At 33.6% G+C, this 23,502-nt stretch overlaps 1 protein-coding gene across 13 annotated transcripts in view; it reads right to left on the bottom strand.

Moving 5' to 3' along the window:
* Positions 1-1,190: 1,190 nt before the first annotated feature.
* LOC138701176 (CAP-Gly domain-containing linker protein 1-like) overlaps positions 1,191-23,502 on the bottom strand; it is a 463,706-nt gene continuing 441,394 nt past the window's right edge. For all 13 annotated transcript variants that reach the window (XM_069827828.1, XM_069827805.1, XM_069827820.1 and 10 more), the window contains 5 exons: positions 22,498-22,615; positions 16,378-16,525; positions 14,290-14,455; positions 7,727-7,911; positions 1,191-5,064 (listed from right to left, as the gene is read on the bottom strand). In XM_069827828.1, the coding sequence (XP_069683929.1) occupies positions 5,018-5,064; positions 7,727-7,911; positions 14,290-14,455; positions 16,378-16,525; positions 22,498-22,615 (664 nt within the window). In that variant the 3' untranslated portion in view covers positions 1,191-5,017. The remainder of the gene's footprint in view (positions 5,065-7,726; positions 7,912-14,289; positions 14,456-16,377; positions 16,526-22,497; positions 22,616-23,502) is intronic.

Raw genomic sequence — 23,502 nt, 5'->3', positions numbered from 1 at the left:
GTAATGCTGGAGCAGAAATCTACAGTGACATTTTTAGCTTTTACATATCTCTTGGAACACTGTCCACTCATTATGATGGTGAATTAGAAGCAATCAATACAGCCCTGAAACAGCTTTTTCATCACATACATAAATTTAACAAAGTGGTTATACTTACTGACTGTAAATCTGGACTCCAAGCACTATCATCAAATCTTCCAGAAAACAGACGAGTAAGAGAAATTCTTTCTGCTCTTGAAATGCTACAAGGGCTTCGTAAAGAAGTAGTTTTTCAATGGATACCTTCACTGTGGAATAATAGATAATGATAAGGCTGACTTCCTGGCCAAAAAAGGAACAAACATCAGACAAATTTAACATAATACAATTTCTTTTCATGCCTCAAAAGTCAGGATCAAACACATAGTCCAGTCCTTTTGTAAACAGGAATTCCTGAAGAAAAGCGAAGGCAAACCTTGGAACATTCTGCTAGACAGTAATAACATCCCAGATTTACCATGAAAAAGGCTGTTGCTATATTTCGCTTAACAACCGGACATGATTGTCTCGCCTTTCATCTACATCGAATTAATATCTACCAGCATCCACAGTGCACCCTCTGTACAAATCAGAACTCCATCATGGATAAAGAACATTTGCTACAATGCCCAGCAATAAAGAAAATAGATGCTGATTTACCTTCGTAGCTCACCAAATACTATTGGGACGCCTGGAGGAGAAATCCAAGATCCTTAGCATTGGTTAACAACATATGTTTAAAAATCCGTGAATTATTTCTTTTAGGACTCATCCCAACATTTGTCTTTGCACAGCTATACTATATAAGCAGACACACTACAGAGAAGCTAGAAGGAAAATGGAATATTTCCAACAATCTGGCCATTAGAAAAAGAAGAAGACAATAGGCAGGATATGTGTTATTTAAGACCTATACAATTTACTATTTTTATTACTATATTACAAGTAATTCACATTAGAGCTACTCGTATTGTTAAAGGGAACAGGGAAACTAATAATCATTAAGGAGGAGGGGAGAGAGAGAGATGGGGGGGACATAATTGCTATCTTTAATCTAGCCTTTCAACATCATCCAAGTGAAAGTAATGTTTTCCAAATTAATGAAGTTTTTCTTGTATCAAATGGCACCTGGATGGTATCAGAAACAATTAGTGAACTAAAAATAAAGAAAGTTAAAAAGTTCATTAACTTTTATTTATTAATAAATATTACAGTAATTAACATAATGTTTTGATGAATATTTCAACAAGATTGGTGTTACTTCAGTCAAGTATTTGACATGCTGCAATCTATCTGATTTTCATTTACATTCCTGCAATGGATAAAGATAGCAAAGATGAAAAATCTGAAATTGCTGTATGTATGGTTTATGCTGAATTTTCAGAATGAACAAATATAAATCTCATGCCAAATATGAACTTAGATCTTTCTTCATGCCAAAATTACATATAATTTTTTTTTAAATTAACAGTACTAGCTAAACAGTTATCACAAGAGTTCAAGCTATTTCAGCCAACCAACATCTCCTTATAATATATCATGATTGAACCAACAATTAACATCAGCCACATACTTAAAATCCACATAAATAAAAGTTATTGCTTCATATTTATACAAAAATTAGATTTAAGATCTAAATGAGACAAACGTTGCCAATTTTAACAATGATTTTCTTTTACAACATAGATCTTTTTAAACCTACTGTAACATTAATAAAATAAAAAGTATTACAAATTTTTGTCCAATGCAAAATGTAGCTACTCCACTTATTTGAGAGAATTAAAATATTTAGTAAAATAAAGCACAAATTATATGACTAAACAGCTTATGGCGTCTTTCCGTGATTCAAGCTGTATCAAGCAATAACCAGAGCATTCACTTTAAATGTATGTTAAATACAGTACATGAACCATTTGACAGAAAAAAAGAAAGTTTGAATATGGAATGAATACTGGTATAGATATATAAACTTCCTGAAAGAGTTTAAAACTGCTAACAGAAAATTATATTTAAAATAATTTTTCGGAGTTGCAATATGTAACAATAATGAACCACTCAAAATGCAAATTTACAACTACAAAAATGCGATCTTATCTGTTTGGTTTCATGACACTGTTGAGCATTGGATTCATTTTAAGTCTCATTATGATTAAAATTAAAGATGCTAGCATAAGAATAGAATTTGTTCCAGACACTTTTGAAGTCTTTACCAACAATAATACAGCGCAAAGTAATTGTACAATATCTTCTCATATATGACAGATGGATAGTGCAATGTACGAGGTATGAATTCTGTTCCTTACTGATGTGCTTTAGTTACCAGAAAAGTATGGCGTGTAATACATGTTTTTCAAAGAGCTCATCATATGAAAACGGATGCATGATACAAGATACTACACTGGTAATGTGTAGTAAGAATATATATTTATTTTAATTCTCGTTACATTCACAAAACATGTGATCGAATGACAAATTTTGTGTAAGGAATTTCACTGTTACATATATCTATCTCATCAGGATCTGTACAATGACAGAAACTATTTCTAACTTCAGGAATATTTGTTTCGAAATGACAACGTACGTAATAATATATATAGACTTATGCCATATTTAAATGAACCAACTTCAGTTATAATCATGAAAAGCAATGTTTTAACTAATAACTATTTTATTTCAAATAGCTATTCACAATTTTTGGATGAGATGCCCAATTCGTAGAGAAAAATTAAGAATATGGAAATATTCATTATCATTTATTTACATTATGGTTTAAGCCTTTCGGCCTGTTCTAACTCCAATTGGAAATAGGCTAAGTCCATAGTAATATGTTTTAATAGATACCAACTGTTCAGTCGTCTTACATCTCCCTGTAACTGCCAGTCTGAGTTTGATAAAAATTTATTATTTTTTTCTTTTAGTTGATATTATTACAATACATTATTAATATTAATAAAAGTGGTAATTTTATTAATGGAGTTGGAACAAATTTAAAGACTCATTTCTCGCAATGAGGATGTTATAATTTATATTTTCGTTAGTTTTATTCACGGTGTTAAAATGTTCCATATTTACTTTCTCTATTCTTTTAACCATCATATATGAGAAAATAAAATTAATATAATAAATTGGGTTAAGAAGACACTATCAGTATTCAAGTCATAAATAAGATTTGATCCACATTTTCACCACGATGGGAAATGAAAATAAACTAGCTAAATTCTTAAAAGGATATCACTTTTCCGTATATTATCTGACTTGAAAAACAAATGGGAGAAAGTCAGCACCTTAAACTTATAAATGTAAACAATAATTGTACACTGTTACATTCTGCAAATAAAAATTTCAACTAATTCCTTATTCCAATTTACATAATGAAGACAAAGATTCAAAAAGAAACTGTTCCACATTTAACATATGTTACAGGGCACCATCCAACATGTTTAAAAATCAATATAACAAATATCATCTCATTCTTCTGTAGACGAGGAAAAAGTAAAGACAAATTTATAATATGAAAACCATCATATTATACAGATACTTGCAGGAGGTTTTCAAGTGTCCATGATACTAAGACAAAGTTCAATGTACAGGCTTATAAATTTTTCACTCAGTCCATAACAATAAATTTTCATAATTCAGTGGATTGTGGGGCTTCCTATATCACAGTGCTTCAGAATCAGTGGCAAGAATAATATGTTTTATTATTTGTTGCTGAACTTTGGTTGTCCAAATCATAACACTCTTAAATAGCTAATTTGTTACATGAGTTACATTTTGGTTAATCTCTAAGTCTCCTTGGATATACAGTCCAAAAATCAAAGGAATTTTCCTATTGTTCTTTGCTAAAGACACTCTAAATTTAACAATGTGTGTAAATGCACAAAAAAATTAGGGTTACATTATGAATTTATTTGCGGGTTTTTATGAAATTGCTTATCAAAAATGTGCTGTGGAAGAGCATAACTATAATTTTGTTTTATGCTTGACTGATCCAAAAAAAAAAAAATTCTTCCGTAAATTAGTGAGGCAAACATCAAAATGTGGATATTTTGTAGCGGTAATAAAAAAATTAGCATTTTGAAAATGCATTAAAGTAAGAAAACTAAATGGTTTGCACCAGAAATATCACAAATAACTTTTTCGAAATCACGAAACCGAAAACATATAACGAATCTGTCAAAATATTTTTATCATGGAGAAGAACATTTTAAATAGAATAATCTATATAAAATGTGTATGTTGGGTGAATGACAAGTGCCTGCTATTGGATAAAATATATTAGTATGTAGTAAATACTTCGTTAAATTGTAAATAGATTTAAGAGATCTGTTTCAATATTTAAAATCAGATTAAAATACTTTAAAGAACACCAAATTTCACTCATATAGCAAAAAAGTTCATATTCTGTTGTCACATTTAAGAATTCGGGAAAGACATAACTATTCAAAATCAAATAGTTTCGTGGAAAATGTTCTGTGTCATTTAGTAAACTTTCAGTATTATACAGTATTTACTGTAGTTGGCATAGTATTGTTTGTAGGAGCCTTCCAGTTTCGTTTTCTTTGTAACTTTCAACCTAACATAGCAACAGTATAATGGAAATGGAGTACTGTCAGCTCCAAAAACAAGAACAGTTACACAATACGACAACACTATTTATAAATTAATCTACAACTAAAAGTAACATATTCAAAACATAAACCAATAATTAGAATGCAAAAAAAAAAAAAAAAGTGTCTCATCATATGCATACAATGCATAAAGATTAGTACCAGTACCAAAAAGTTTGTACATGATTATACATGGCACCATTCGGAGGTACCTCTCTCAAAGAATTTACAATCTTATGTACAGTCGTCGATATAAAAATAGTAGCTATTTTATTTTTGGCAATGTAGGCCCTACAAATCTAGGCTAGAGGATAGTTTTCAAAACTTGCAACTGTTGCTGTGTTATTTATTACCCCAGTAAAATCGTTTATTCTATACATTATTGCGGGTTAAAATGTTTCAGCATCATCACAGTCCTCTGTGGCATGTCCAAATACTGAAAGAAAGAAAAATGTTGGTTAGAAATAGAATTCATCATTTTTTCATTTAAATTTGCAAATAAATTATCAATATCAAGACCGCTTTAATAATATAATTATAAAATTTGTACTGCATAGGCTTAAGTAATATGCATTTTTACCTGCATTATTATAGATGTGCCATTGCATTCTCACAAGTTATAACTTATAACCACAATAAATAAACAGAATACATAGGTTGATTTTTTAATAGTGGCAACTAGTAGTGCTGCAGCGATGCCGTGCAAAGGAGCCAGGTAATATCGTTTATGCCACAGGTTTCTTACATGCCTCCCCTCCCTCAGAGCTAATGAACTCGCCCTCCCCACTCCATGTCCGTTCACAGTGACAACAATAAGACGAGCAGTTGTGAGCAAGCGGTCGCAGAATGAAGGAGGAACAGAAAAGCTGATTAAAAATTCAATGTGCTAGAGGTGACATGGCACGACAGTGTCATCATGGACTGCAAGAGGCTTGCAATGTGGCTGCGTTACCTTACCACAGGGGTTCCCAACCTGTGTGTCGCGCAGCATCATGGAGTGTGTCGCGAAATTTTGAAATTGAAAAATAAATTTTATGTCACCTAGAAAGTCTCTTTGTAACGCATTTTTTATTTAAAATGAAGTCTTTATATGGTATATTTTATTTTGAGACAGACTTTACCAATGAAAGGTGAACATCTGCAACAATGCTCATCTTAATTTTTCTGTCTAGCGATAATTCGAATGAAAGTGAACACCTACAACAATGCGTAGTACTAATTTGTTTACTCTTGCCACTTAGTAAGAAACAGAGTTTAGAATCATCAGAACATATTGGTCAGTTTCAGTATAGGCCTATACGTGTGGGCGGGTAATAGTGTGATTATTTTATTAAAAGTGCTTTATTTAGATTTTATCATGGACAAATTTTTAATTCGAAAAAGACAGTCGGAATTAAATTCTGGGTTAGACGACAGTAGTCTAATTCAAATAATGTGAGCGAAAATTCCCTTCAGGGTTCACAAAAACGTACAGCATTTCGTATATATAATGATGAATATTTACAATATGGTTTTACTTTGCGTAGAGATGAATATAAACAAAATCTGAGTGTCTTATATACGGAAATGTTTTGTGAAATCAGTCGATGGTATGGAATAAACTAAAAAGATACTTAGAAAGTAATTATTCGGCAATCCGGCACCTTTTTGTTGCATTCTTCATCATGGAACCGACATGTGTGTGAATAACTGTTTTAATATAATTTTTCTTTGAATTCCGCTTATATCTTGAAAGTCTGAGTCGGACGAAAAGGAGGTTAAAAACGACAAAATTCCCGTACAGTGAATAATAATCATCTACAGTTCGCTATAAATATTCTACACAGAGTTCCACAAATTTTTTCTCCAGAAGAAAAGCATTCGTTTTTATTATTTTATTATTATATTATTATTGTTATTATTATTATTATTATTATTATTATTATTATTATTATTATTATTATTATCAGGGTGCGAATTAAGATTTCTGATTGCGGGGGGGGGGGGATAGAATCCTAGATAGAGAATACCACATATAAAATTTTATTATTATCCTCATTCGATATGGGTCAATGCTTGGTCGCACTGAGTTGCTTGTCTTGCATCTTGATCATAATAATAATTATATCCGTGAATAGGCTTAAAATAAGATGTGTAATTCCTAAGTTATTGATTGTTGTCAGCTTGCCGGTGATGATAATACAGAAATATTATTTTCTTTGTTTATTCTGTACTTTATAAAGTACAAAAACAATTATATTTTGCGAGGGGAGGATTAGAAGTTATCCCTAGCAGGAATGTTAATATGAATTTATGAGAGGGGGATACTGTCCATTAGTGAGGGAAATCCCCCCATCCACCTCGTTTATTCGCACCCTGATTATTATTAATAAAAACAAATAAGTGTGTTGCGATATCGTGGGCATTCTGTAAAGTGTGTCGTCAGTCAAAAACGGTTGGGAACCACTGCCTTACCGAACGGTGGCAAGGTGGGTTAGAGCCTTCAGACAAGGATGCTAATGTCAAAATTCCATAAGAAACTCAACTAGAACTCAATCCTGCTGCAAGTAAGAGAGCACCCTAATTTTGCTTTCGCTATTACTTGCATTAATAATTTGATGATACTACTGAATTGAATACGTAACTTCTGAAAGTAGATAATCCCTTCTTTCCCTCTTCTCCTTCATTTGCTGCCTTCCTCCTCTTTTTTTCCCTTTCAACTAACTCTTTCCTCTTTTTTCCTCATCTTCCCCCTCTATTATTCCTTCAGATAAGATCACCTAATCCTTTCCTAGTCACTGTTAAGTTTGACATAAAGAATTCATTTTCTGGGCTAAGAGGAAAATAATGTTACTCTGGATAATAATAATAATAATAATAATAATAATAATAATAATAATAATAATAATAATAATAATAATAATAATAATAATAATAATCACTCAGTGAGAATTTCGTACGACAATCGATCTCTTGTTTACCTGATATACCAGTATATCTGAGGAAAGAAACTAATGCACAAAACCATCCTATGAGACAAACTTCATGAAATCCTATGGGTAACATTTCCTTAATGCAAAGCACAATGAAAACAAGACAGAAAAATGCTGATTCCTTACTTTCACAGATGTCGCAGTAAGGTCTTTCTTCTACCCGTTTCTTTCCTACACTATGTCGATTAGTCTGAGGTGGCGGAGGTGAATCCATAGCTTGCCGAGGACAGTCTTCAGTGTCGTGGAGATCAAACATGTCACAAATATCACAGAACACACGTGGAGCCACCATGTTGGGCTTGATACCATTTCTGAAATAAAATTAATTAATTAATAATAATAAATAAATGTAACTTATATATGAAGAGTCCGCTGCAAGAATGATGGTTGTCACTTTTTTATCGAAAATAAGTTAATGATAACATCATATACATTAGATGACATAGAATTATTTAGTCATTATGTGAAGGCAAAAATGCTGCTAGTCTGTGAATTACAGGCAATGGAAGAAATGCTATACACGACAAGAATGCTGGATGTCATTTGACTACAAGAAAAGAATGATGATAGTCAGTAGAGAAAAAGATCTTCAACACGTCGTGCAATTTTGTGGGCCAAATGTACAAATTTTCACAGCAAACCTGAATATAAATGAGAAGACAGAATGCCAGGTGGAATCCAAATTTGACAAGGAATGAACTAACTTATTGTTTTGTTAAGGAACACTAGGACTGAATTTTTTACCAAAATGGTAAAAAATTTCAATTTTTTGGTTTTTACATGAATGGTGACTTTACATATTTGCCTACGTTTTTCTTCTACATTTTGCCTCCATCCGCCATTTTTAAAATATGTCGGCCATTTTTAAAATGCTACGTTAAGAGGCCTAAAACATGCAACGTCCACTTTCCCTCAATTGAAAGTAATCTCTTTATTTTTCGACCATCAAATTTCCCTCAGTTTTCGCTGTAGATGCTTCAAAGCATGTCTCTTTTGTCATATTTTGATGTTATTAGGAACTAATATCACCGTAATGAACCCAAAATGAAAATGAAAGTTTGCATGCTTCAATATAGCGAAAATGTCCTTAGAAAAATTTTGTTTTCAAAAAGAGGCTGGACATAGCAACCTGCAATGTTGTTGGAGAGTGCAATATGGGTTGCAGTGTCATGCAACACCGCAACACCACTGTCTGACAGGAGGATCTTCCATGAGGAACCCAAGAGATTGCAGCGAGGCGAAACAAGAGGAGGCTGTATGAGACTAAGAGGTCATATACTGATTCCAAGAGGATGGCGAGGATGCCAAGAAGAAGGAAGGAAGGGAAAAGTTATGGTGCTGGGGAGTTCTGAAACAATCAATATGAAAAAAAATCAACATATTTCAATAAACTGCATTTTCTCAAAATGACATTTTTCATCATACAAATGGTCTCTCGCAGTTTCCATTTGCTCCAATTTACTTGCAATCTTGGATGAATACTCTCAATACACAAAACTGTGAATGGAATTGGCTCTTGATTAAATACTTATCGTGTAATTAATTTTAACTTAAAAAGAACTGATCACGAAAAAAATTGTCCCAAATGAAAATTACATATTGATTACATAACTTTTAACACTATATCACTTAGGAATGCAATAATGATTACTTTCACATGTTAATAGAACAAAGCATAAGAATACCATAGTTCTATTAACACGTGACTGTAATCATTATTCCATTCCTAAGAAAATTTTTATGTTCTTCACCAGTGATCAAATTTTAAAATGATTGAGTAGTTTTATTAATTATGGAATGTAAATCTTTGACAAAAATTTTTAAAACATAATTTCAGTTATAGTTCCCCAAGGTGCATTTTGAATTTACACACTATTAAGTTTGATAAAATAAGAAAATAATTAATATTGGAGGAACTAATGCGTTAAATTTGTTGGAATTTGGTACAAATATTTACATATATACATAGAACCAACCCACAAAATTCGAAAACAATTGAGCCAAAACTGTAGAAAATGTCAAATTCAGTCCCATTGTCCCTTAAGATAATGTATTAAATATTTCAGGCTAAAATTAGTGATGATATTAATGATTCATCAAATATTTGGAGTTGATTATTCATTAACCTTACTCCGTGCATTAGTGCAGCATGAATTAATGTGGCAGGTCATGCAAATGATACGTGACATTCAGCATTCTTATCCTTTAGTCTTTGCATTTAAGTTAGTAATATTGCTGTAGTAATTGGAAATCTTGCTGGATTTATTTGATGTTTTGTTTGTATAATCCGTAATAATGCACAAAAATAATGGGTTAACTACCTAATAATTAAAATGCTTCTTGTAGCAGTAATGAGTCTTTGCTTTTATAACTTCATTTCCTGGAAAACTACATCCCACTGACAACCATCATTCTTGCAGTGGACTCTTCATATGTCAGTGAAATAAGAGAACTTAAGTTGTGTCATTCTGAATATCCTCACCAGTACAATGTAAATTAATTTAAAATAAAAGTACTGAGCACATAGATCAATAATTCAGAATATTCTACATTTCATTTACCATACATATAATATAGTCGATATCAAGAGTGTACGCAAGGGTTTGAACTTCTCCTTGAACTTTTTTAAAAAGTTACATAATTGTATTTGAGTATTTTTTTATCCATAATCGTTTACCCTTCTCTAATTTTTCACTGTCAAAGTAACAAAATCTACATCGACATAAGATATAGTCCTACCCCTTCTTCAATATAATCCCTGTGCTTGGTCCTGAGGCACGATCAAATTATAACAATGCTATCTTTATTATAGAGAGACCTACCACCTAGTACTGATCTTGTAATAAAATGAAACTGACACCATATGAAATTTAACTTGTAGTGAAACATATTGGAAAGATTGTTTTGACAGTTCTGCAGTGCAGGTGGTAAATATTGTGTATTGTCGATTTTAAACTCATTTTAAAAGCAGTATTCACCTATTTGTTAGTTTGAGTTTTGATTTTATTGTGAATCAGTCGTTTAATGTTTTGTTCATTTGACAGTTCATATTTTTAATATAAACTTCATATTATCTTTCTGGGTTCTGTGATATGACTAAGTGACCCTAAAGCTCAATTTTACAATTTTTTAGCAAAAAGTCGCGTAGTGATTCTCGCGAGGTTAGTGAAAATTTCACATTGGCAAATATTTCTTTGCAGATGCAGTGTGACGATGTTGTCACGAATGTTCTTCCCAGAACTGGTTTCACATCCCCTTGTGAAAACTCAGCTGATAATACAGTAATAATAATAATAATAATAATAATAGTAATAATAATAATAATAATAATAATAATAACACACAAAATTTAAAATACCTATAATGTAAATTGTAAACAATTTTAATAATGACAAAATTTTGCATACTCCACTGTCGATATTAACAGTAAATTAGAACGGTTTACCACTCCTTACGAGCTAATGATTTGTAGCTCACTAATTTTTATTTAACTCAATAACACTTTTTTCTTTCGAATTGTGGGTCTATAAACGAAACGGGAAAAATATTTGAAGTACTCTCTTCTTAAATAGATATGTTGAGTTGAGTATACCTACATCTGCCGAGCCAACATATTTTAGTATAGGAGCTGAAATGATGCAGGCTGGTGGTAGCCAGGTGAAGACACAGCTTGAAAAGACTGTACGCATGCGCGAGGAAACTATGTCGTTATGGCTGCATCTTGCCACTAAAAGAAGTTTGTCGCTCGTCAATAGGAGACTGAGTTGTAAGGTGAGAGATGTGGAGTTTATATAGGCCTATGTGTGTTGTAACTTTTCCTATGTTGTGCTTGTTACGACATGGTGAACACAGTGGGCCTTTTTCTGTTAGAACTCTGGAGAAAATAGTGGACATAAAACAGTTGGATAGTCTTAGTCCAGATCTAAACTTAATACTAAAAGCTTTAGCTAGAGGAAAGAGAATTATACACCGTGATTCAAAATGAAAGAGCAGATTGATAATGATGATGTCGACTGATTTGATTATTATTTATACATAATGTGGCACCAGTCTGGATTGTTCTGGTTGCCTCAGAGTGTGCTGGAGTATGGAAGGCGAGGGGAAACGAAAACTCGAGCTTTGGTAGGAGCTGTAGTGTGGTATGGAGCAAGGGGAGAAGGCTACGATGATGGCGCAGAGCGGAGAGAGCAAGGGAAATATCTAGAAGCGAAATTCTCTCGAAGATTCTGAAAGCCACGCGAATTGAAGATTCCAGAATATGTGGTGTAAAAAAATCGCTAGTGGCCAACAGAGAGTCAGTCTTGAGTCCTCAAGTCTTGTCTTGGATAGCAGCGAGCGAGGGGAACTGAGTTCGATGTGCAGTGGACCGCAACTGGGAAGATCTGAGTTCGACGTGCAGTGGACAGTAGCCGGAAGACCTGAGTTCGACGTGCAGTGAACTTGAGAGTCCATAACAGTAGCAGTGTCAATTTTAAGGGAAGAATTTGAACTTTCGCTTAGGGAAATCAAGAATGGGAAAGCAACAGGGGTTGATGGAATCCTCATTGAATTAGTGAAATGCTTGGATGAAGACAAAAAGGAAATTCTATCTTTATGCAACGAAATATATGAGAAAGGCGAATGGCCTGAAGATTTTACGAAGACAGTGTTGCTTCCAATACTGAAGAAAAATAATGCCAAGAAATATAACGAGTTCAGAACTATCAGCCTGATATCACACTCGGTGAAGATTCTCCTGCAAATACCGAATTGACATTTATGTTCTAAGATGGAAGAACAGTTGGAAGAAGACCAGTTTGGCTTCAGGAAGGGAAAAAGTATGAGAGATGCAATTGGACGGCTATAAACAAGTGGTAAAAGATACCTAGACAAGAATAAAGAAGTGTATGTAGTATTTGTGGACTTAGAAAAGGCATTTGATAGGGTAGATTGGAATAAACTGATGAGGATCCTAAAGAAAATTGGTGTGGCTTGGAAAGAGAGGAGGTTGTTCAGTAATCTTTATATGAAACAACGAGTCAAAGTCAGAATAGGAGAAGAAATGCAGAAGAAAGTGATACAGGGAGAAGAGTACATCAAGGATGTCCTTTATCATCTACCCTGTTGAACATCCACTTGGAGGATTTAGTGAAGAACTATTTTCAGAACATGTGAGGAGTGATAGTAGGAGGAAGAAGAATAAAGAGCATAAGATTTGCCGATGATATGGCATTGTTAGCAGAAGAGGAGATGATACTAAAGGATATCCAACTGGAGCTAAATGACAGCTGTGAGCAGTATGGGATGAAGATAAATGCAAACAAGACGAAGACTATGGTCATAGGAAGACAAGCAAAGAAGATAAACTTGTGAATTCTAAATGAGGTAATAGAGCAAGTGGACAGCTTCAAATACTTGAGGTGTACTATAAGCAGTAATATGAGCTGCTGTCAGGAAGTCAAAAGAAAGATAGCAATGGCAAAGGAGGCTTTTAATAGAAAAGGACCATCTTCTGGGGACCTCTGGAAAAAGGACTAAGGAAGAGAGTAGTGAAGTGCTTTGTGTGAGTGTGGCATTGTATGGGGCAGAAACATGGTAATTTTTATTTCGACGAAGTGAAGAGAAGCGACTAGAAACACTTGAAATGTGGAATGTTATGTTTTATTTAACGACACTCGCAACTGCAAAGGTTATATCAGCGTCGCCGGTTGTGCCGGAATTTTGTCCCGCAGGAGTTCTTTTACATGCCAGTAAATCTACTGACATAAGCCTGTCACATTTAAGCACACTTAAATGCCATCGACCTGGCCCAGGATCGAACCCGCAACCTTGGGCATAGAAGGCCAGCGTTTTTTTTTTTAAATGTGGATATGGAGAAGAATGGAGCATGTGAAATCAACGGACAGAATATGAAACAAAGGTGTATTGGAAAGAGTGGGTGAAGAAGAAAATAATGCTGAAACTGATCAGGAAGAGAAAAAGGAATTAGTTGGGTCACTGGCTGAGTAGAAACTGCCTACTGAAGGATGTACTGAAAGAAATGGTGAACAGGACAAGAGTTCGGGGCAGAAGAAGATATTAAGTAATAGACAACATTAAGATTATATGGACCATATGTAAAGACTAAGAGGAAGGTAGAAAATAGGAAAGACTGGAGAATGCTGGGTTTGCAGTGAAAGACCTTCCCTTGGTCAGAATACTATGAATGAATGAATAAAATTATACAATCATATACTAATTGATACTTTCTACATAGCAATATTTGAGAACAAACTATACTTTACGAACGAAAATGCAACAAATTCTCTTCGGTCACAATTACACAATTTTTTACATACAATGCTCTTCCACGCAGATATTCAATTACTGTATAAATATATCTTTGAAGCAAAACAAGACTTCCAATCATGACTTCAGGGCCTCTATGTGTATACATAACACATATTCCAAGTGTTTCCGTAACTACCATGTAAACGAGACACACTAAATGGAAAATGAAGCGAGATGGACACATGAAAAACCGTGAGGCACTAAGTTCAACTTACACTTCTATTTCCATGAGTGACATGAGTGTAAACCTTTCATGTCAAAACGTTATAATTTTTCTCATTTGCGTCTCGAACATAGACATCTCACATGAGAATAGGCCATGATCTGAACTTCTGTAGTACTCTATATGTCGAGACGAAAGTTAAAAAAGATGTACTTACAAGTTCAGCTCATCAGCATCAGCAGGTGAGATGCCAATTTCCAGGAATTCTATGCGAGCCTTCAATTCTTCATTTTTGCGCTGAAGATCGACAATCACAGAGTTTAAGAAATCAACTTGACCTTGAGCAAGTTCCTCTTCTTCAACCAACTTACGATGTGTAGGATCTGAAATTATAAAGATATCTTACTTTTTATCTTTTAAATTGCAGTGATTTCAGCTTACTATAGTCGCGACGCTGTTATTCCCGGCGTGACTCATCCTCTTTGCTTACGTCTTAGGAAGTGAAGGCTCTATAAAGTCTAGGTAGGTAGTATAATTCACCATTTTTGTTCTTTCGTTGCCGAGCTACCAGACGAGAAATCTTATTTGCCGCACCGTTAAACATTATCATGTAGTAGATCCTATGATAATAAATCAAACACACTGTAATTGAGCAAATAATTGAGTGGCAAATAACGTCCTCGTGTGCTTTCTGCGAACGCCAACGAAAGAACAAAAATGGCGGGCGATTATATTAAGTATTTTTCGAGCCTTAGGAAATGCATAACGTCATCATCAGCGAATCACAAGACGTACACGTTTAAATGTAGCCGACCTGCAAAGTGATTGGCTGCCGGAAATAAGAGCGACTGGACTATAGGTTCCGAAAATGCCAATAATAATAATTTACGTAAGCTGTTAGGAAACCATTAATATAATGATTATAATAATGATAATGGTGATGATGATAATAATAATAATAATAATAATAATAATAATAATAATAATGTTTCTTTGCTTTTCCAGTGCACTCATCAGCCCTTTTATTGATAAACAGAATGGTGTAAGAGACTCAAACTATTAATTGAGAATGACCATTATTGAAACATTTCAAAAATTGAAATATCATCTTTTGCCTTGGGACCAGAGAAATGTAATTATTTTCGCAAGAAGGCCATTACTTCAGTCAGATTTGAACCTGTAACACTTCGGTCCACAGTTAAGCATGCAAATTATTAAATCCTCGAGAAAGAATTTTTTAAGGAATACAGTAGTATTCCTGATAATGAAGGGGGTTACTGAACGGTTAATCCAAAAAATCGGATAATCTGTACCATAAAATACTTTAATAAATTAAGTGCATATTACAGTTTTGTAATTTTCTCCATAATGTTGTGTTTAACATGCTACATAGTGGACCAGAAGTTCACTAATTTAAGTCTGGTTGTCAATGATAGGTTTATAAGGTCCAAGGAAATTCCTTGTGAGTTTCTTCGTGGAAAGACAGGAATAGTAGAGGTCTCCTGTTGTATATTTACATACTTTACACACTTTATTCTTGTTGTTTCATTAAATTGCTCACAGTTTTAACGCCAATCTCATATTCGGATGTGAAATGAGCCGTGGTTTCTCTTTTTTTTCAAAGCTCTCAATTATATGCATTTTTATTTCGACAGTTAGCAAAACACTTTTGACACCCGTGGAAGATATTTTGCATAGAAGATATAAAATATGAGCACTCAAACAGTAGGACAAGGACTGAAAGCTGCACGAGTTTGCTACAAATTGTGCGGAACTTCTTGGGACCATTTTTTAAAGCAGGTAGTGACTATTTTACAAATTGGGAAAAACACCTTCAAGTAAATGTTCTTATTGCCAGCAGTACTACTATATAAGAGTTGTTGTTGTTTAGTCAACTGTCCGAAGACAGGTCTGAACCTCACAAGTGATACCAAGAATACACCACTTATGAGGTAACTAGGCCAGGAGATATTGGGTTAAGGTGGCCAGTTCCTTTCTCCCTCCATTGCATATATCGCTGACTAGCTACATATTACACTAGTCAGACTTCAGAATGTAAGGGTAAAGACTTGTAATAATACACTATAGAAAAAAAAATAGGTAATAATATAAGGTATAGTACATTATTTTTCCGCAACAAAGAAAGGAAAAAAAAAGAGCGAGAGAAAGACAGTTACATAATCTGCCAATTGGTTAGTAGGGTGATGGATAATCAGGGTTGTACTGTATATGAAGAGTCAAAACTGGATTCCAGAGTCTTCTTATTCATTTGTTGTACCATTAAGACTCACTCCAGCTTACTTACCATCACTATTGGCATTCACTTGTGATTGTGAAACAGTCTTCTGCATTTCTCCTAATTTGGTTTCCAACTGCTTCTTCTCATGCTCCAGGCCTTCCAACAGTTTTTTATATTGCTTGGCTTGAGCTTTCTCTGCCATCAAGGAAGAAACCTAAAAGAAAATGGAAGTCGGCATACTATAGGTATTCTATTGAAGAAGTTACTCATATCAAAATGAAATGACAATGAATAATGTTTCTGATTTTATAGTAGTGAATTTATTAATACAAAAGTTTTGAACAAAAAGCTGTGTACAAATAGTTTAATTTTAAATTCAGGGTGTTAAACAATGACGTTGTATATACATTACGTTGTTTAATTTGCAGAACTGCACGAACCTCTAAGATATTAGAAAAATATACATTTTATCAACAGTAATCTCACTAGAGGTTTTGATTTATCTGAAGAAAATCAAAACTCGAGTGGGATTTAATTGACTATTACACGATTAGAAGAAAGCATATAAAGATTAGAAGTAACAAAGTACTCTAAAACAATAAAACATTAATTGACTTACTGAAATTCTATTTCACTAATGTTAGCTTCAACGAAACGTTTGAATGGAACCACCATTTTCAGTTGACTGTCTATGCTGTAAACAAATGACGATCGCAAAGCATGTTTTATAGTACCGGTACCGTAAAGAATTTGCAGTTTGAAATGTTGGCAAACAAAGAAACAAATGGAAGGGAGGTGGTAAAAACAGAAGAAAGTATATAAAGATTAGAAGAAATAAAGTACTCTAATACAATAAAATAGATATTAATTGACTTAATAAAATTCTATTTCACTAATATTACCTTCACCAAAATGTTTGAACGGAGCCGCCATTTTCAGTCGACTATCTATGTGGAAACAAATTACGATCGCAAAGCATGTTTTATAGTACTGTAAAGAATTTGCAGTTTGAAATGTTGGCAAACTAAGAAACAAATGCTAGGGTAGTGATAAAATTAAACAAATGCTAGGGAAGCGATAAAATTGTGCGATAAGCAGCCATGATTGGTTGAAAGACGTCCTTTCGTACCGTTTTATTGGTCAAAAGTAGTATGACGTAGTAAAAGTGTAATAGTCGAGGAAATACAAATAGGTTTTACTCACATAGATACTTTTTTTGTAGGCAGCATGAAGATGAAGATGATGATGATGATGATGATGATGATGATGATGATGATAATAATATTGTTATTATTATCGTCATGTATATATTATATCATAGTTTTCTTTCCAAGGGCAGATCTTTCATTGCAAACTCAGCATTCTCCAAACTTTTTTACTTTCTGCCTTCCTCTTAGTCTCCACATACAATCATATTTCTTAATGTCATCTATCATCTGTTATCTTTCTCTGCCCCGAAATTTTCTCCCCTTCACCATTCCTTCCCAGTGTATCTTTCAGTAGGCAGTTTTTCCTCAGCCAGGGACCCACATACAGTATATACAGGATGAACAGTAAGCAATGTCTTAATTTCAGAGGTTATTCTATGAGATAGTTTAAACAAAAAAAAAAAAAAAGAAATTAAATACAATTTTGCTAGTTTTTGCTTCATTTTCGAGATAAAAATGGTTTTCAAACTTTTAATAGCATGTTTCGGGAAAGCCATTAATTTAATTCCCAATATACTCAGTCAATTTAAAAGAGCAGTGTATTATGATTATAAATGTTTCAAAGAATTTTAGTTTTATCCTTTAGATGTGCAGAAATTATATATATCGATGTCTAAGAAGTGATACCTCGAATCTACAAAAATGGTCATTTAGTTTAACTGTATTATTATTATGTTTAGAAAATTGGACAGTTAACTAATATTTTGTTCTGATACAGAAGATCTTGGGAAGCAGAAAATAAATATACATACAAAGTTTGTATATTTTGAGAAAAATTAATTTTTTTAAATAGTATTTTGATTCAGCTGCAAATTTACAGATACTAAGTATCACTTCTTAGCCTCGATATAAATATAAGAGGTTGTAAATAAAGTAGTGGCAACATAGACAGTATGAACATATTATTGAAGTTACATGGAATATACATTTACAGCCCTTCAATATAATCACCAGCGTGTTCTGTGTCTTTTGCCAAATCTGTGGTAACTGTTGAATGCCGTTAGCGAGGTTGTTTCTGTTGATCTCTCTTATAGACTGCCCTATTGCATGAAGCACTGATCCAATATCTGGAAACCTCTTGCCTTTAAGTGGTTCTTTCAATCGTGGAAACAAGTCATAGTCACAAGGACTCATGTCAGGGGAATACGGAGGATGTTCCAATACTTCCCAATCCCATCTCTAGCAATTCAGACACTGTTCCTGCGACATGACAACGAGCATTGTCATGTAAGATGAAAAGTGGATTGTCTCTCAGAAAATTTGGACGTTTGTGCTCATAGCTGGACGTAGGTTGTGTTCGAGAAAATGTTGGTAGTATGTTACACTGACATTTTCGTCTTGAGGTAGGGCATGACTAATGATAACACCTTCACTGTCGTATGCCACTATCAGCATGACTTTCACCCTAGAGGGTTCATATCGCACTTTTTTTTGGACGTGGTGATCCTTTGTGGTGCTATTCATTAGACTGACGGTTTAGTTCAGGCTCGTATGCCTGTGCCCACATCTCGTCAATGGCAACAATACATTGCAGGAATACGTCCCTTTCGTTGTGGTATCTCAATAGGAGGAGTTGAGCTATTGTGTATCGGTGCCACTTCTATGCTTCTGTCAGGTTATGAGGAACCCAGCATGCTGCAATTTTTCTCATGTGTAGGTTTTTCTTCAGGACGTGCCACACAGTTTGATGACAGAGTCCAACCTCGATGGATAATTCTCGTATAGTCCAGCAATAGTCAAGAACAAGGAGACATCGCACTAACTCCACTTGTTCGTCACAAATGGACGGGCGACTTGTGCAAGCCACATGTGCCTTCTCATTCGGATCCATACGAAATGCAGAGACCCATCTTGTGACTGTCCAATACAGTAGTGCATCGTTGCCACAAGCTTCAAGCAACCCTTGATGACACTGGCATGCATTTCTACCACGGGATATTTCGATTTTTATCCACGATTACTGCTCAAGTTTAGTAAACATGCTTTAGAGTAGTTAAAAATAGTGTTTTCTACATTTAACCACGCACAATAACATCTGTTGTCATAGCATCATCATCATCATCATCATCCCTCCAAGTATTAGGGCATGTGGCCTGTTGTAGTCTCAAAGAAGAATGGCCCTTCAGCCTTTCTTGGGACGTCCCAGTGATCTCTTTCCTTGAGGGAGATAACAAAGCATAGCTCTTGGGATTCTGTGAGATGACATCCGTTGTAGATGGTCCATCCAGTTGGCCTGGTACTTTTGTATATAGTGGAGAATTGGCTTTAGTCGCAGTTCTTCCATTACTTCCTCATTTCGTTTCTGGGCCCATCTTGTATATTCTGCTGTATATCGCATAAATCACATCTCATTAGCTGTTATCTTGCTTTCATCCCTTCTTCTTATTGTCCATGGATCGTTACCATAGCTTAACACTGTTCTTGCAAGGGCTTTATAGAGATGTATTCTTGTGTTCTTTTGTACTAATGTTGGTTTCATGATACTGTTAACTATTCCCATGCATTTTGATAAATTTTGTAATTTTGTTTGCTATATCTATTTCTTCCTCAAATGACACATTATAACCTAATTTTTTTTTTTTTTTATCCAATGCCACCAGGTTGTCTTTTCGACATTTCTGGTCTTCTCTCCTGGCCGTGGCTTAATTGTAACCCACTTCTGAGGTTGGGGCGCCTGGAAGGCGGAGTTACATTACCCCGATGATGTGATAGGATGATTATGATAATGTGGTGCCAGGAGAACTAAATATGTGAACTCATTTGCTCTTTCCAAAATCTGTTGTCATAGCAACCGGTTTTATTCAATACATCGACAATATCTCCAATTACGATCACCAGTTGTCTCATATCGCATCCGAATGCGCATGATCCATTCCTGGCAATGTTGTCACTACTTTATTTATGGAGTGATCAGACGTCCTCTTTTGTCCAGACATGTCTTCCTTTTTAGCCCTTTTCCAGGGTCCGCGCGGATTTTTTTTAAAATCAAAACATGTCCTCCTTTTCGTAACTTGTATGCGTGATATTTTGAAATTATCTGATTTGATGCCTTTTTCAACTAATTTGTCTGTAGGTAGCAGCAGCATCGATGGTATATACTCTTTGCCAATGATTATAACTCTCTTTGCTCCTACTTGTTATGGTCATTGCTTTCATATGTAGCTAACTGTAAAATCATTTTATATTATGAAATTTTATGATAAGTATGCTGTAATAGAAATTGACATAATTTTAAGTAGGCTATAATGTAAGCCTAAGCCTAAATGTAAATAAATATTTTCTGTGCACTTTAATAATTACAGTTCCCTTGACTTTCATATGTAGCTGTCTAAAATCGTTATTATTATTAGGTTTTATCATAATTATTTTGTAATAAAATAGATATTAACATATGGTACTTTTAAGTATGGTATAAGCCTAAATCTGTACTGTAAATATTTTGTAATAAAATAGATATTGACGTAATTTAAAGTATAATATCGGCCTAAGTCTAAATCTAAGTACACATTTTCTATCCTCCTTTTTCGAAGAATGTCCTCCTTTTTGAAGCTTTGTATCCTCTTTTTTATTGCTGTGAACTGGTCACCCTGTTTATTTATAACTCATGTGTATTAGGTACAGAAACTTTGTATACCGTATGTCAAGTAATATAATTTCCAATACAACTTAACATTTTCAGTGCAAAAATCAACATCACTGACTTTTAAAAGGAAATATTTCATAAAATTAAAAACTATACTTCATAGCACAATTCTGTGGTTCTAAGGCAAAAATATGTAAATTTTTAGCGAAAATGATATACATCCTGATAGTATCTATATTGTGGTAAAGATGACATGCATATCTCCATTATTTTTCTCTCTAACTCGTTATGAAACATGATTATTGTGACTTTATACAGTCATTCAAACTTTAAATGCTCGGCTCCTAAAAAACTGCAAGAAATGACATCACATTTTGTCTTGGAGCCACAAAATTGTGTAACATGTTTGAAATATCAAATTTTTCAGCATGTACTTTAGACATTTCAAAAGAAGTAAATAGTGGCAAGAAATTAAATAAATTTCAACATATATGCAGGCACATTAATAAAATGATGGCTGCGAAAACGTGAACAGACACACAAGTGAAACTTTTAAATGAATGCTATCCCAGCCTGAACATACGAGTATGGCAATGGAACATAAGTAATCAAATCACAGAAAGAAATATGAATGGTGTACTGACTGCTCACTTCTAATTTTTGATAAGTATAGTACATTATAGATTAGAAGATAAGAACAATCGATAAATTAGAAAATAACTATAAACTGTACCCTTTCGCAAAGAATTCAATGTTATAGATTAAACTCAAAAGGAATATTGAAAAATTGGGTTTAGATCGATCAAATAAACAGATCATTATTATAAACGTAGGTGAAAAGTAAATACTAAGACGGAACAGGCCTAACAGGTGTAATTCTTGAGAATGAAAATAAGACAACAATTACAATGATGGTGACAATGAGGAAGAGATGGAAGAAAAGAGAGGTGTGGTGATGAAAACAATGATGACGACGACTATTACAGTACCGGTAATAATAATAATAATAATAATAATAATAATAATAATAATAATAATAATAATAATAATAATAATAATAACAAACTTCTAACTTCAATATACTGCTATTATATTTACAATGATATGAAGGGGTGACAATGATATAGTTCTAAGCCAGACAGACATGATTTTATACGAGAATGTATTGAAGATTCAGAGTCCAATGCTATTAGGTGCTGTATCATAATTTCTTCGGTGTATAGGCTATTTATGTCATTTGTTGAGTAATTTTTATAATATTTTACTAGCAACTTCCTCATATGTGTAAGAAGTGAACTCGCAGCAAAAAGAAAAAAAAAACATTTTTGTTAAAAATGTGGCTTTGGATATCTCATTCTCACTCCTCTATATCTTAAAATTACATGTAATAGGTACCAAGTCTTTCTGTTTCTGGTAGTCCTCCTCCTTCTGCTCAAGAAGTGAATGCGTTGATTTTAATTTTTTCTCCAGACTTTCCTTCTCCAACTCACTGCTTGATCTCTGTTGTTCCTCCCTGTCAAATATATTACAATTACTAGTGTGTCTTACACTCAAAGTTACAAGTATTTCTGTGAGTATGTAACCTAAGAAATCGTCTTCTATTATACAATTACTTAATTACGCATCAATAACTTAATTATATTTCATATATTCATGAAAACATTAATACAGTCTAAAAAAATAAAGAGATCATTTTTCGTACATTTGCAAATGTTATAATATTGTAAAATGTGCATATGTAAATTTAGTATTTTGAAGTATTTTAAACATTATAATTGCAGTACAAAAAACGTACATAAATTTAGCATTTCACAGTATTTTTACTGATACAGTACACATGTTAAGTATGTACTGGTACCTAAGAATCATATACAGTACTGAAATTCTTCTTCCATAATTAGAACTGTCATTTTATTACATAATAATATGAGTATTATTTTCAAATGGAAATGGGTTTGTTCATATACTGGTGTCACCAGTGAGGAAGGTGGGAAAAAACCAGATGCAGTATGCTACCCCAAAATTTTCCTCTGGCATACCTCGATTTAAAAAAGGCATACCCCCTCCCTTACAATATACACGTACATGATGTATACAATAAATTGTTTCGTTCAGTCATAACGCGAATCTTTGAAGCTTACGCAACACATTAAATTTCTTAATAAAATAATTTCAAGTTACTTCAGTTATTTACTAGATTATTTTGCGATGTCCATTGAGACATCATTTAAATAATGTTAAAGCTTCAAGTGCCTTACTTAATTATAAATAAAAAGTGCAACAACAACAAAAATGACAGTCACTAAATTGGCAACACAAAGTACAACCACAGCCTTCTATACTTGAAATACTACCATTATAAGCATTCCAGGAGTTGACTTATCAAAATAAACATGTCTA

The sequence above is a fragment of the Periplaneta americana genome, chromosome 1, assembly GCF_040183065.1.
Source record: "Periplaneta americana isolate PAMFEO1 chromosome 1, P.americana_PAMFEO1_priV1, whole genome shotgun sequence".
Taxonomy (NCBI): Eukaryota; Metazoa; Arthropoda; class Insecta; order Blattodea; family Blattidae; genus Periplaneta; species Periplaneta americana.
This window is presented reverse-complemented; position numbering and strand designations above follow the sequence as displayed.